The sequence below is a fragment of the Diorhabda carinulata genome, chromosome 2 (assembly GCF_026250575.1).
Source record: "Diorhabda carinulata isolate Delta chromosome 2, icDioCari1.1, whole genome shotgun sequence".
In the NCBI taxonomy this organism is placed as follows: Eukaryota; Metazoa; Arthropoda; class Insecta; order Coleoptera; family Chrysomelidae; genus Diorhabda; species Diorhabda carinulata.
The window spans coordinates 13728964-13744895 of NC_079461.1; the positions used below are offsets into that span (position 1 = coordinate 13728964).

At 30.4% G+C, this 15932-nt stretch overlaps 1 protein-coding gene across 6 annotated transcripts in view; it reads left to right on the forward strand.

Moving 5' to 3' along the window:
• The window catches only part of LOC130904013 (paired box protein Pax-5), a 265691-nt gene that overhangs the window by 156654 nt on the left and 93105 nt on the right, over positions 1 to 15932 (forward strand). The window contains exon 1 of one of the 6 annotated variants that reach the window (XM_057816504.1): positions 7262 to 7331. The exons of the other annotated variants lie outside the window; for them this stretch is intronic. Within the exon in view, the coding sequence (XP_057672487.1) occupies positions 7277 to 7331 (55 nt within the window). The 5' untranslated portion in view covers positions 7262 to 7276. Of the gene's footprint in view, positions 1 to 7261; positions 7332 to 15932 lie in introns of those variants that run through there. 6 annotated transcript variants of the gene reach the window in all.

Sequence of the window (15932 nt, forward strand, 5' to 3'; positions counted from 1 at the left end):
AGGTAGATAACTTGATACCATTCATACCAGGATATCAAAATTAACAACATGGAAACAATTTTGTGAAGAAAGAAAGTACAGAATTGGAAAATAGTCATTTACAGTAGAACTCGCAAAAATTTTAGAAGTTTTAGCATTTAAGATGAAAGAGAAAAATTTAGAGGTCTATAAAAATCAGTTGTGAAATGGATTATTACATTTTAAGCCAGAATATCTCATATAGAAATGAATAAGTATTAAAAATAATTCTTGTCTCTGCTATGATTACACTGGCACGTGACATCTATCAAGACAGGAAAATTATGACTTATTAATTTTGTAGTTACGTCATGAGTTAGAATTTTGTTTTTTGAAAAATTCAGATTGTTATTTAAGGAACCTGTCAAATTCAATGCATCTAATTGTCTTAGAATGATAGGTGTGAAAGTTTTATTTGCTATTCCATATTTTTTGTTTTTTTAGCATCATATGAAATGATTTCCACTTTCACTTGAAAATTATTTCACCAGATAAACATTTACCCCTGCTTCATGATATTTAAATCTTTGGTGAACTTATATTCTCTACTTCTTAAAAGAAAAGAAAAGCGCAACTCTATAACATTTTGGATATTTTGGATATTTCAATGATATTGTTTTGAAATGCAATAGATTTATTCAGATTTTGTTTTCGCTCCTATGTTACCAAACTTCGATATGACCTTACGGTCACCCATTACTGGCATGCATGGTATGCAAAAAAATATTAGATAATTCATATTTTAAACATTGTCTCAAGGGATAAATAACTTGAAAACTATCACCTCTATCTTATTGATATCATTTTTATAGAAGATCAAAAACATGCTAAAATGATTATTATACCTAACATAACAGTAGCATATGTTCTAAAATAGGAAAAGAAATATCTATACCTACTGCACGTGTCTGGTAGTATATGGAAGCTAAACAAAAAAATTTGAGGATAAAATAATGGGCTAAGATTATTCGAGAACATTTTTCATGATATCACTATCAATTTTGGTAAAAGGTGTTTAAGGTTAAGTCGTCGTACTTGGTGCAAAAGTTTGTAAAATTTTTCTCGAAACTCGTAAGTTTATTAACTAGGAGTGTGATGTGAGGTTTACTTGAAATTTGACCTAAAAGATTGTCTCATTGTAAGAATTCGAGAAATTCTCATTATTTGATACTGGTCAGTCAATTTGATACAGTTAGTATCAGTTTCAGCTGGGAGAAGTTGAGCAGTCATAAATACACGCATTATTTTTCAAATAAAAATACATCTAATGTTAATTCTCATAATATTGTAGTATTATATAACGTCAACATTTATTATGTTAACACGTATCGACTTACACATCTACAATTGTTATGATAACGATGTTTATGTGGAATATTATGTAATTTCCGTTTATGAGGAAATACCCAATATTATAAATTCAGCAAAAACTAATTCAATCTTCGGGAAATGAGAAACTTAATTGAGAATAGCTGGTTTGTTCTATCATTTGACCAGCGATACATATTACAACAATAAGAGTTATTCACAAATAATCTTATTTAAAAACTTCTGTTAATTCTTTTAATCTAATATTTTCACTATATATTAACAATGTTTCAGATTGATTATCCTCTATTTGTAGTAGGAAATATGTACATCTGATATAAAGAAATTTCTATTTGCTTTATCAACTATATTGAAGTTAACTTCACAAATATTCACTTCTTTGATACTTGTCTACCATTCTACCATCAATTGTGGGTTATTTATAATTTTAGAGCACATTCATAAATTATCAACGAGTTTGATATGCTTAGAAATGACATTATTTCCTTTTCTCTCATTACATATAATGACATTTAAAAATAGTATACACATTTCAATACCTCTAGCCAATCTCCTACATAACTATGAATTATACTCCTCAACTGAGCGCAGCTTTACCCCAATTACTAACCCCTCTCTCTTTCTGACCTTTCAGCTGATTCCAACTTCTTGTCCTTGGAAAAAATATTGCGATGATCAATTTCATGGAACAAAAATTGATCTAAATCAAATATACTTATATATTTTGCACCTCCACAAAAATTTCGCCAAATGTACTAATTCTTCACTGTACAATTCAGTCAGCTAAAACTATTTTCACCGACCACCTAATAGTCTTTACTCATAATGTAGTAGTATATCTCGTCTGGCCTCCACTTTACATTGAAATAAATAGATACTAAAGTGTTATGCTAAAGAAACCTTCCAAAATTTCATACAATACACCATAAATCTCATACATTATGATAACTTTTTAAGTAGGAGTTAAGTAACAAAGACAATAAAAAGACTTCAAATCAAACAATTAATCACATCCAAACAATATACGATTATCTGATGTATTTTGGAAGTCGTTTTGTTGGTCATAATTTTTTGCTACTATAATACTATAATCTTTATTTATATATTTTACTATATATCAACAATTTGATATGGAGCCTAACCTTAAGAAAACACTTAACTCTCCAACAGATGCTTTACAGTTTCTCAAAACTACAAATCTCTATCACAAAATACAATTATTTTTAGTGTTATAGTTTGTAGCACGTTAAACTGATATGAAAAAAAATTTTTTCATAAATAATAATGGAACCAGGTACAAGGTGCAAAAGCTTATATTACGGAATATGTCTCATACCATCCGATCGACGTATTGCTTTCTGTTAATAATTTGAGACAAGTTGGAGTAACTGATATCACAACAAGAAATTTGATAATATGAATCAATGTATGAGAACGAAGCCCTGCACTCATGAATGGGTAGGAACACACCGACTTGTTAACGAGATTTCTACATTCATTGAGAGTTTGTTTAATGGTGAATGTGCCTTTTCATTTAACCAAAACGTGGTGGACAATATTTTCAGTTAATGATATAAGTTTAAAATAGTTTAATTTTGAAAACTAAAACAAAAATCGTGTATTAGAAATTACTATGGGTAAATATATAGTATTTGAAGAAACTTTCATTGACGTCAAAATTATTTCCAATTTTGATAGTTTTTTCATAAAAAATTTTTATATATGTGTGAACTTTTCCTTCATGAGATGTACAAAGAAGTAGGGCTTCACATGAAAACAAGACTTTTTCTACTTTCATTTCGATATAGTCTCAGTTTTCCGTGATGACACATTTCCTGAAATTATTTTGGTGATACCAGTACCACATACCCAAAAGTATCGTTAAACTTTTTTTTAGAATTCTTAGCAGTTGAATGAAATTATCTCCACTATAATAAGCATTGAGTTCTAGGAAACGATAGATGTTTATACAAAGTCTCTAAAAATCTTTGTGTCCAATTTGTTCATAAATAGCTGCTTTCTCCTACTTGTATTCAAAACAGTTCTTACAAAATACCCCACGCGTTATCACTTCAGAACTCATGTGGGTTGATCATTTTCTAGGTATAAATAGTAAGTTTTCAAAATCAAATAGTACAAAAAATTGAAAAAAGTAGAATTACCTATATCTTAAGTTTAATATAAAAAATTATTGATTAGTTGGAAATTTTATACTAGTAACACTTCTGAAGTTTCGAATTTAGACTCTTATTTCAACTAAATAACTTTTTTCCCATGTATTCTATTCAAATAATAGGATATTTGAAGAAAACTTTTGAAATTTTGACGTTTCGATAGAGACTCATGAAATAATGTGATTCTGGGTTATTTTTGTGTATCCTTTTCTCCACTACTGCTACAACGGAATATCGTGATTGGACCTAATAGTGTCAAAAATATAAAGATACATTTAAATCATAGACATTAGATAATTGATTTGAATAGTGATTATTTAGTGCTTACCGATGTTACAATTTCCTAACGTTCTAATACACCCCATACAAAATTATACTGGTAAGTTACAATTTTTAGTTTATTACTCCATCGCATTCGAAAGTTCACTTCAAGATATTACATTATTTTTTCTAATATTATAAGAGAATCATTTAAATTTTGCTATAAATTCATCTCAATGGTTTGATAATGAGTGAGAAAAATTATGTAAGGATTGAAAATCTGAAAAAATACTTCCACTTCAATTACAAAAAATTTATTTTAGCTTGAAAAGTTTACTAAAAGACAAACTTTCAACTGAATAATAATCATAATAACATATTTGGGAGCTAAGAGAACCTAAAATTAAATCTGTGAATAAAACATATTATTTGGTACGTGTACAATTTGCAAAGTATATTTCTCATATCCATATGACATAGATCTTATTTTAAGATGTATTTTCTTACGCAATGGACGCAATATATGAATTTATTTTGTACAATTCCAATTTCAATGTATGGATTAATTTTATTTACTTTTTACACTAGTTTATAACATCTACCAATCATTCTCGAATTTATCGAACATATCAATTTATCTATTAAAACTGATATAAAATATTGTGTCATGTGTTCGAAAAAAAAATCCACTTATAAAGGAAATTATTTCAATGATTCATTTTTTAATTTTGGCGATAAATATTCGCATTCACCAATATATCGTATTCGTAGCTCTGCACATTCCGCTTACCTCATATTCTGAATAACTAGCGCCAACAACGACGGCGACGTAATGAGCCGGAGATCACGGCAATCTTGACTAAAATTAAATTTCAACGTAGCGCAAGCGTCAATTATTAACATCCAAGCTACCAATGATGGGTGAGGGGTGGGCCAGTAAACGCAGGCGCCTGCCCTCCCACCCTTAATGCGTCCGGCCGACCCTAATGTAGACCTCAGATTAGGTTAGCCAAAGCAACGCCGCCGGAAAAAATCCACGCTTTCGACTCGGTTTACAAGGAGCTCACATTAGCCATGAGAAGAGTGATATTGAAGGAATCTCAAAGAGAAAGTACAAGATTCTACCGGGTGGATAGCAGATTTCATGATAAGAAACGAATTAAGGATATTTCACTATTTGAAATGAGATGATATGTATCTAAATAACATAATTACTCAAAATATTATAGACAATAACATATATTCGCATAAAAATAAAATCTTTGAAGTTTTTGCAAACTAGTTATGGTTAAAATCATCTAAACAAATATTTTTGTCAAAATATGGGGGCAAAATTATTATTGAATTCCTCTTAAGAAACCATGTCCTCATTTAGTATTTATATCTAATATTTTGATGCATAAATCTGCAGTTTCATATTATTTGAGACAGGAATATCATTCAATGGCTCATTAAACTTTTATATGTAGCAGATTATAACTTCCATTTAGGAAAATATGAATCTTTTAAAAAAAGTAAGCCACAACTACAGTAGGTACAAGATACAAAATATGATTTTATAAAAAAAGTATCGATTATTGTTTTTCCATTATTGTCTTTCTTGCCAGAGATATACGAAGTTTATTTCCATAAAATTGAATCGAGAAAAACGAAAAAAAATTTAAAGTAAAAATAAAAAAATTTACTTGATAGGAATAGGACGAGGAAAGATCAATGAAAAATTGGAATTACAAAAAACCTACATAATTGTGTAAGGAAATGATAATTACGATATATTATAAACAAATTATTTAAAATAAATTCTAAGAATGGGAGAAGTGAAATGCCTATGCCCAATAGTTATTTTTTAATGGACTCATTTTTTCGGTTTACATTGATAAAACGAATATATTGATCAATATTCGTCTGAATTCTGTATAAATATATATTATTATATATTTTTATGTACAAATACTTTTTTGAGATATGCGATAACTGTATGTGTATGTTCTCGAACGCCTAGGTCTCTGCGAAGTTACTCTTTCCCGAGAGAGCATAAATTTTTATTCAAAACAAAACGTCTCAAAACGCCTGGGTTCGTGTAAGGAACAATAAGAAAGTAGAGGGATGTAGCTATATTGGTTGTTCCTAAAACATGTACTAGGTGTATTGGAGAGGATTAAGTGAATCGCATGCTATTAGGATATTAGGGAGGTTATTGAAAAAAGTTAACTTGGAATTCGCAAAAAAGGTAACATGGAATTCCCTGGGTCAGGTATCAATCATAAATATTATTGTTTTATTGTTTTACGGTGAAATGTGTATCTGTATTAAGTATTTTTAAATAGGAAAGCACATGACGTGATCGCCACACTTAAAATCAAGAAATCAACCAAAATTACTCTAGAATAATTCTAATGTTATATCAATCAAGAAAAATTACATGAATTTTTTAAATTATTTTTTAAATATTCCATATTTATTGTAATCTCATTAAATAGTTATTTTCATCTTTACTTCAGCTAGAAACAAAATTACGATGGTTTATACGCTCATAACTAATAATCTTCTTTTGTGTGACTATGTGTCATCAGAATGATCAGCATTTGTCAAATTCAAACGAAGTAATCAGAGAACAATATTTTCTACCTTTTATCTTTGAAAATGAGATACTTTCAGGCAAGAACTTAATTTTCCAATTAAAACTATAAAAATTAATACAGTGACATTATTACAAATGCATAAAACATTATTCTGTAAGTATAATAAATAATTAGTCGTTTTTGTTGTTGTTACGTTCGCTTATTTCTCTCACTAAATATATTTACGACGGTACCCTATTATCATAATTCTCCAAGTGATAAATATTATATGAATTAACGGATACTTAGTTGTGCTTTCGTTCATTCAATAAAAAACTATCGATGCCTATCGCAATTATACTTTTTTTGCCAACATAACGGCATATTTTGATTCAATTTTATGCTCACCCAGTCGCTAAACAATGACAACGATTATGATCCAGAAAATATATGTCAAGACAGCTTGTCTCTTTTACTCACCCTATATGGGGTAAGCGAAACACCTTTCACATTTACCCACCCCATAGGTATATCCTAGTAGTCCATCACATCCAAAGTTAGCTTCCAAACCGCTGTGACAATCCTAGCCCCGCCTCCTATCTGACAGGACCCGCTTATCTGACTCACTAGTCCTGTTTACAACGTGCTCGAGGCTGCAGAAGCTGCCCTCATCCGACGGATACGGATAATCTAGTCATATACCCCGCGTTTTTTCAATGTTTACGATTATTGTTTCTGATAATTATAGAAAAAGGTAACGTATAGATAAGAGCAGCGAGAGTTCGGTGGTTTTAAGAACGGAATGAAAATGACGATTCTTGAAATATGATTTCGATAGTGACAATATTATAAGTGTATTTTGGGATTTAGTTCTTCAAACTGGATACGTCAAGCTTGACATCACTTCTGTCCCTTAGAGCATCCGGGACGGCCATGGATTTGACCACGGCTTATAGATACAATCAAAACATGATGGAATATTATACCTGTAAGATTTGTTTTGAAATATGTGTGATGTTTTTGTTTTTTCATGATACGTGAACTACATTTTTTATAATTCAGTTTCTGCTGATGTTAGAATAAACAGTATTTCGAAATAATTATCAGGTTCGCAAAGATCATAACATAATTATGGATAATACTTATTTGTATAGAAGAATTTGAAGCATCATTTTTTGAATAAAATAGTGAAAGTGATTTATGCTGAATCGTTTACAGCTCAAACAAAAGTAAAAATGTTTAGTATCTACAATCTTTCAAAGGGTTTGGATGATGGAAATATTTGTATCATTTTTTCTCCAAATAATCTCAATAAAAAATTGTGCTTCCAGGTTTGCACCCTAAATTCATTTTTCTTCACATATTTGATCACAAATGGAGACCATTTCTATTATGGATGCTTAATTTCGGTTCGGTTAAACAATCTGATCGATATTGTGATGATTGAAGACCTGGATGTGAATAATCAACGATATGAAATATTCTAAACTAATCCGTCGCCAAGCGATCTAAATAATTGAAAATAATTATGATCGTATCTTGATTGAAGTTATTTCAGTACTAAACAGGAAATATAGAATGTACTTCTAGGGTTTGCAACTATAATATTTTCATGAATTAAGTAAGAAGGATACCTACTCGAGAAAATCATTATTCTTATCCACCATTTCACTTATATATCATCAACATCCTCTACAATGACTTTAGCCTTGACTGCTATGTCAATAACAATATAAACGAATTTTTGAATGCTCATAATATTTCGTATCATTTCATTGATAGTTTCAATCCTGATTTGATCATTAATTCAATTTTCTAATTTTTTGCGGTATCTATGAACTGCAGATTCGGTTCAAGTAATGCTATTAAAACCTTCAATATATTGATACATTGGAATATATTGAATCTTGTGTTTTCCATTTAGATATTACTATATCCATAGATCGTTATTATTAAAATCTTTATATTCATACCTTCACCATGATTAGGTACTAACTATAAGAAAATAGAAAATTTGCACGATCATACTGCTACCTGATATTATAAACATTGTTCCATTTTTCGGCAAATTGCTGGAAATCGCAGCTCAGTATCTTCTGAACTTAAGTAACCAATCGTTTTTAAGTACTATTGAGCTAGTTAGATGAAGTTTCATCAAACGGTGTACTCTTCCTAGGTTGACCTAGGACATTACCATCTGTAATCAATTCGTTATCGCCTTTCATGCACGTGGAATAACAGAGCTCCTTATTTGAATAAAATTCACTTATTTGTGACACTCATTTGTTTGTATTTGTGTTCATTAGAATGATAGTCATAGTTCAGTTCTTAATATAATGTTTATCATACCATTTTATATTGTTATATTGCGATTCTCACGAAGTTTTCATCTTGATATAATTAAATCATCTGCATCGTATGATAATCAATAAATAAACTAGAAGCTTTTAATTGTTGTCACTCGCATAGTCGAAATAAATTTAGGTAGGAATTTGTACAACTCCTTGGTTCTCCTTTTTCAAATTATAATTATCTAATAACACGAGAGAAATGTTTTAAAATTAGTTTTTATAATAATAGTCGAAACGTCAGTTTTTATCTTTCTTTTAAAAAATTATTAGAACTATTAGACCTAAAATCATTAAAATTATCATTATCCTAAAATCATTAGAAAAGAAAAAATATTTAAATATATAAAAGGTCTAAAAAATAAGAAATTGAAGAAATTCATATATATATATATATATATATATATATATATATATATATATATATATAATTTGATAAAGGAGAACTAAGAATTTTTCAAAAAAATAATAGCCAGATTATTTTTATATATAAAAGTAACAGACCCGACAATGACAAAAAAAATGGCTGGATAGTACTTTTTATAATTATCCATCGTTTATTGAAACTACTTTTATGACTTGCTCAAAAAATATTTTGAAAATAAGAAATATAATAGAATATGTCACTATTAGTTGCCATGTGTGTAGTGGATACACGAAAAATTAGATGCTCATGATGATCCTAACAATTTGTCCTGTTCTTATCATTTCAATTATTTATTTTCAATGAGACTGAGACTACTTTGCACGTCTTTTAAAGGTTGGGACATGAGTTAATTAAGGATTTGTAGAATGGAAATACGTTGTTTCAATTCACGTAAATCTGAATTTGTACCTACGTAATATAATAGATTATCGTACTTAGCATCTAAGTTACGTTTTAAGATAATTTTGAACATAACTAATTATTTGTGATTCTACATTCAAACATCTATTTCAAACATCTACCTTTGGACAAAACCTTTATGATAAAGTTTCAGACCCTAAACTGGAAGCTTTTATTTTTAAAACATATTTTCTTTGGACTTATTTTTGTATCAATTTAATGTTCGATAATTGAAAATCAACCAATATTTCTGTTAATGTCGACAGAATCTTAGTACCGGATAATGTCTTTTCATATCTCAAGTATTTTTGTGTCTTATTAAGTTTCATAGCAACTGAAAGTCAGATGTAAAGAAAGAAGTTGTTATAGAAGCGCTTGAGTATACCAAATCAAAATGTTGGAAAGAACAGATAGACGCCTCAGTGTAAATATAACATTTTAAATATACAATATTAATGCACTCCTTTGCGCAACTTGTAATTAACACATGGTAGAGAAAGAACATTCTAGAGATTTTGATGTAGTCTATAACGTTATTGAAGATAATCTTACTTTCATATTGGAAGTGCTCACTAACGCCTATCAGCAGACGCCGGATTGGCCAGTATTAAGTAGAAAAAGACATGCTGGAGATAAATTTTAAATCATAGTTTTTTTCACCGATAAAAGTTATTTCATATAAAGTGGTATGAGTCATTTTAACAAAGAAAGATTTTATTCATATGCATTCCATCAGACCACACAATTTTCAATATAAGTTTCGACTCAATGTCTGGGCAGGAATGGCTGGCAAACATCCCATTGTTTCACCCACTAGGATGAGCGATAACATGCATTTGAATCTTCTCCAGTATTAACAACCAGAATTCTTAAAGAGAAGATGATAAAGACCAGTAAAGAAGTAGATATATCAAATGAAGGAGATAGGGGATAGTATTGGAGAAGCTTTAGAAAAAATGAAATCATCAGGAAACAGGAAAGAATACAAACATTGGATGCGGAAGAAACCAGAACAGGGATCGTAGTCCAAAAACTAAAAAGCTGACAAGGGAATAGAAGAAGGAGAACGGAATATTGAAACCTTCATGCTCTCCAAGGGAAAATATTATTACAACGAAACATCACTTGCTTGGAAGACTAATAATCGGAGTTAGATTGCGGACGTAGTAACGTTTCATTGCATTATAACTAATCTGTAACGATTCTATAATTATTGATAATATCTCATCTTCTGATAAGTTTTCTACAAGCTAAGCAGATTTCGAAAGACTAGTTGCTTGATAAGTAATTACAGTATTCCCTTTCCATTTGAGTATATGTGATACTGTTCACTATTATTCACTAATAAATCGGAATTAAGTTTCGAACAATCAATAACAGACTTCGCACTAATTACCAGCGGCTATAAAATTGATTTATGCATTTACAATTGAATACAACGCCGATTGTGTCGTAAATTATTATTTGTGCATTTTTGCATCACAAATACCAAACCACCGACCAATATTATTTGCTTCTGTTTGTTCCGAATAATTGATGAAACCACCGACATTGTCGCAGATAACGAAGGATATGCATGAATTCCTAAAGTTTTTAGCTTCATAGTGTCATGATTTCCAATAATTTTAATAGAAGAGTTATGAAGAAAATAGTGAAAATATATATTATTGTCATAAATTATGATGCTGTATTGAGGGGTGTATAACAGAATTCAAAAATTTTCATTGAAATTTTGCCACTAATTCTCCTCTTTATTTCACACGAAGGAATAAGTACAAAAGTATAGATTTAAATGACATGAATATGTTAGGCGATCTTTGCATTCTAGCATGATATTCAATAAAATAAAATAATACAGGATGCTTAGGTTTTTCACATTCTATATTCAATCAGCCAAAAGAATCATTATTCCTTGATATATTGGGAAACTATTCGTCTCTTACAAGCACAATACGAATTTAAATATCTGTCTGGGGTTTACTGCTGTCAATGCTAACCACCTTCACTTCATTCAATAGCTGAAAGAGTTCACTGAAATGATCATACACAAAAGCTAGTGATTCCAAAATTATGCATTTCTTGTTATCCTAGTTTCCTGACATTGTTTTCTACTATATATCTCCTTATAGAAAACAAAGAACTGAAGACCGTTTTCTGACTGAGAATATTCCATTCAAAATTGAAAGCATTGAGAGAATTGATACAAATATACTATGTTCTATCGACGATTCTCAGCTTTATTGCATTATTGGTACAAAATAAAAAAAAAGGTTCATAGACTGGTCATCAAAAGTATGATACCCACCTTTCATCTTCAACAGAATAAAATATAGCTCTATACTTCAAGGATTGAAGTATAAAGGCTTTTAAGAAAGATATAAAAAATATATTCGTAAGGAAAAACTTCCAAATTAAAAACATTGTAAAATTTACAACGCAGTAATACATGGAATAAATCAACCGAATCAATCAAGAACTGATAAAATTTGAGACATATTTCTCGATTCTGCACTGGCTACAGTCACAACCTTTTAGATATGGGCTGCTTACAAATTGCTATGTGTTCAATGGGATTCATACCGGGTTACATTGTCGGCCAGAACAATATTGTGACATTTTCGTTCCCAATACCCCCGTACTGCTACAGTGTCATTCGGCTCTGTTTTGCCATCCGTAAAAGCAAAATATTCCTCTATTTAGTCACGCAAGGGAAAAATTGACCTGCTAGCGTCTGTGTTATATGTATGAACTCTGATCCTTGATGATTGTACATTATACCTCCCCAAATCAATTCTATTTCATCTTAGACATACGACATTAAAAGAATTTTCTAGTTTACGCTTTCGTCCTGGCTCTCTCAAAACTCCATCCCTTCCATTGAGTTAGTAGATACTTCTTCTGAGCTCACACCCGCAGGCGAAGTTCTTAGATAAATATTCGAACTTTCAAAGACAAACTAAATGGAAATGCCGAAATTGAGTTTCTACACTCTATAGCACTAGGAATAACGTGATGGTAAGTTCTATGATATTTACCCTAGTGCCGAATAGGCCGTAAATCGATTTCTGCGGGCTGATTGGACGATATCTTGTTGTTGTCTTTCTGTAGATAGCTGCTTCTTATGATATTCCATCGTCTATGAATCTGGTGATATTGGAACCTTTCTACCATAAACTATTGTCTATCGAGGTGATCCTGTGTTACAACTCCTTCTTCTTTATCGTATGCTAGGACTTAGTCTTTTGTTTTCATCAATGGTTGCCTAGATGCAGCTGGAATGATTATGACCAGCTTTCATACCATCTTCCTTCGCAATCTTTGCCAATCTGTCATCTGACATTCTGTCCACGTGGTCTCTCTATTCCCTTCGCCAATTTCTCGGCCATCTCACTATATCCTGGTTGTCACATATCTCTCGATATTGATATCAGCGTTTACATTTCAGTAGTTCTTAAAAGCCGCTTAGTTATAGTGTTCAATGCTCTGGTCTCAATCGAGTATGTCATTACTAGTCTTGTATATTCCGACTTTGCTCCTGGTAGTCATATATTTATTCCACTAAATTACATCTCTCAGGTACCCTGACATTAATGACGCCTCTTCTCGATTCTCTGGACACTGTAAAAGATTTGGGTTTCTTCAGGGATCTTTGCATGTTAAAACTATATGGGAATCAATTTTAACCATCAAAATATCATATTTATCGATATTGATCAATTTTCTTAATGTCTTTTTCATGATGTTAACTAAAAGAATATAATCTATTTAGAAACTAATGTCAGTTAACTGCATAGTTTTTTCAAATGAGTTAATGTGTAGTGGGTCTAATATAGAAAACAGAAAAACCTTATTTACGATTTATAAAGTTCATTCAATAAATGTATTTGAAGTTATAACAATAACAAATTCAACGGTTCATTTAACTCCATATTCAATCAAACATAATTCATGCAGTATTTTCTAGTCCATTTTGTTCATTTGCATTTTATGTAAAATTGTTAAAACATGCATTAAATAGACTTGCATTTATTTCATCATATAAATATTCGGCATATCACTTTCACTATTTATATTCAATTTTCAAACATTCTATCATATATAATAAATAAATCTAATAAATTGCTGTGCATATAATCCACCCAGCGCTTTAGCGCTAGTTGCGGATTAATTTCAATGAGAATTCACTATTTGATTCCATTTTCTGTCATATCATTCTTTAATAGGCGTGTAAGTAATCAATTGATTTCTCAAACGAGTTATAGGGAAATTAAAGATATATGCAATGCTTCAATTGATATTTCCAATATGATTGATTGAATAATCACTGAAATTAACTGAAAATTACTCTATTGAGGTAGATAATTTTTTTGAAACTTCATTAGCTGTGTAATTTGTAGTAAGAGATAACTTTTTATAAGAGTTAGAATTAATGTGAATGGTAATTTCAATTCAAAGATCTTTCCTTTTATCCGAAAACAAATAATGAGAATATGAAACACCTGAATAAACTAATATGTTGAAAACTCTATAAGTTTCCTCCAGAGAATAAAATCTTCTTTTAACACAAACTTCCTACTGTTAAATCATCTTGAATAGATTTACTTCAACTTTACATCAAATTCAACATTTTTGTCTGAAAAATGTACCACCTGCTCGTAAATCTTTTGAAAGAATCGAACTCTCGAATGATGTAGTGAAACCCTCATTGTTAACGAATCGAAGTCAATGATTCATCTATTGTTCCATGAAGACTTTTGTGTGAAATTCAAAGCTTCGGACTGTTGACCTATAGATCAGTTAAATTCAAAGGATGTCGAAAATCGTTATTCGTTTGTAGCTCAATATTTTATTTTAATTAATTTCAAATACTCTGCTCCTTTTGGTTAATCGTTAATTTAAACATTGTACCATATTCCTATTAAATTAAAATGTAGAATATTCTGTAAATAAATCAAGGTGAAAATTATTTATGAACATATAAAAAATATTTCTCCCACTGATTTAGTAATGTCATTTATTAAATAGTAATGAAATTCTCAATTTTGAAAAAACTACACGTCTATGTCATAGATTAAGGAATATTATAATATACAGTTTCTCCAAATTTGAAATCCACACCCACTTGATTGACATCATATGTAGATATAGGAGTGCTATTATTAGAGTTGGGAACGTTTTGAAATAAAGCAAGTGATGAGAGATGCATTCTATTTTTCTCTATAGTCACCAAATTAGGGTCCTTATTATAGCAGTGGAAAAGCATTAGAATTCTTGGCTTGGGATCTCTGTTACTTATTGACATGCATCCACTGCTTCTCATCGTCTTCCTTGACACAGCTCTATTGCGTATCTTATGATATTGCAAAAAGTGCTTCTCAAAATTTATTGTATCCCCAAACCTAATGAGACACCCACCTTCCTTATCCCGAAGAGCAAACATCATTATATTTTTTGAAGACAAGGATTTTCTTAGTTTGTAAGTTTGTATGCCTCACTCAATAAACTGTCCTACAATCGTCGTATTGCACCCACATCTAATCATCAGTTAAGGTCCATGCAGGTCACAAATTAGACTAGAATGACATCTGAAATAGAATCAGCATCAACATGAAATTGTGAAATTTCTATCTAGGCATCCAGATATCAAAAAAGCCTCCATTTGCTTGCTTCTATGATCTGTAAGCAGCTTTGCATAAAATTTAGGATATCTTAGCTTCAAATTTATACTTTTAGACAACAAAGAGCTTCTCTATCAACATATGCTATAAATTTGTCATTCATAATGGTTGTTTTTTTAATTAAAGTTAGGCCATTTTTAAAATGAATGCACCAGTTATAGACAGAAATTTGTTCAAAACATTATTGTTGTAAATGATAAATTTTATAAATAGCAAATATTACATCATTAGTAATTGTTAAATTTGTGATAGATGGAATTGTTGAATCATTTAGATAAATAATTATCTGTTAATTATCGGTTTCTTCTACTCCGCTATTAATATTTTTTGCACGATTCTTGTTCACGCCAGAATTAATTCAAAACTCATGAAAACTGGCAACGCTGTCCGACCAACCGACTACTGAGCGAATGGAAGAAATGAGATATATAATAAGTTCTGTTGTTAAAGCTATGTAAAAAATTTTCTTACAAATAAATGTTAATGTGAACGTGTTAATAATAACTATAATACAAAAAATGGTCCTTCGAGCCGGATTATAAACAAAACCAGTGAAAATTCGCAATAAACAATATATTATTAACAACTATAACCCAAAAACAATTTACCACGTGCTGCAAGCAACTATCAACGAGTGCAAAGTGATCGACCAAACAAGTAGTCGATACAATATCACGGCGACCAGACATCAACTCAACTGGCCGACTAGTTCAATTGCAAGAATCAGGCAGTTCGAC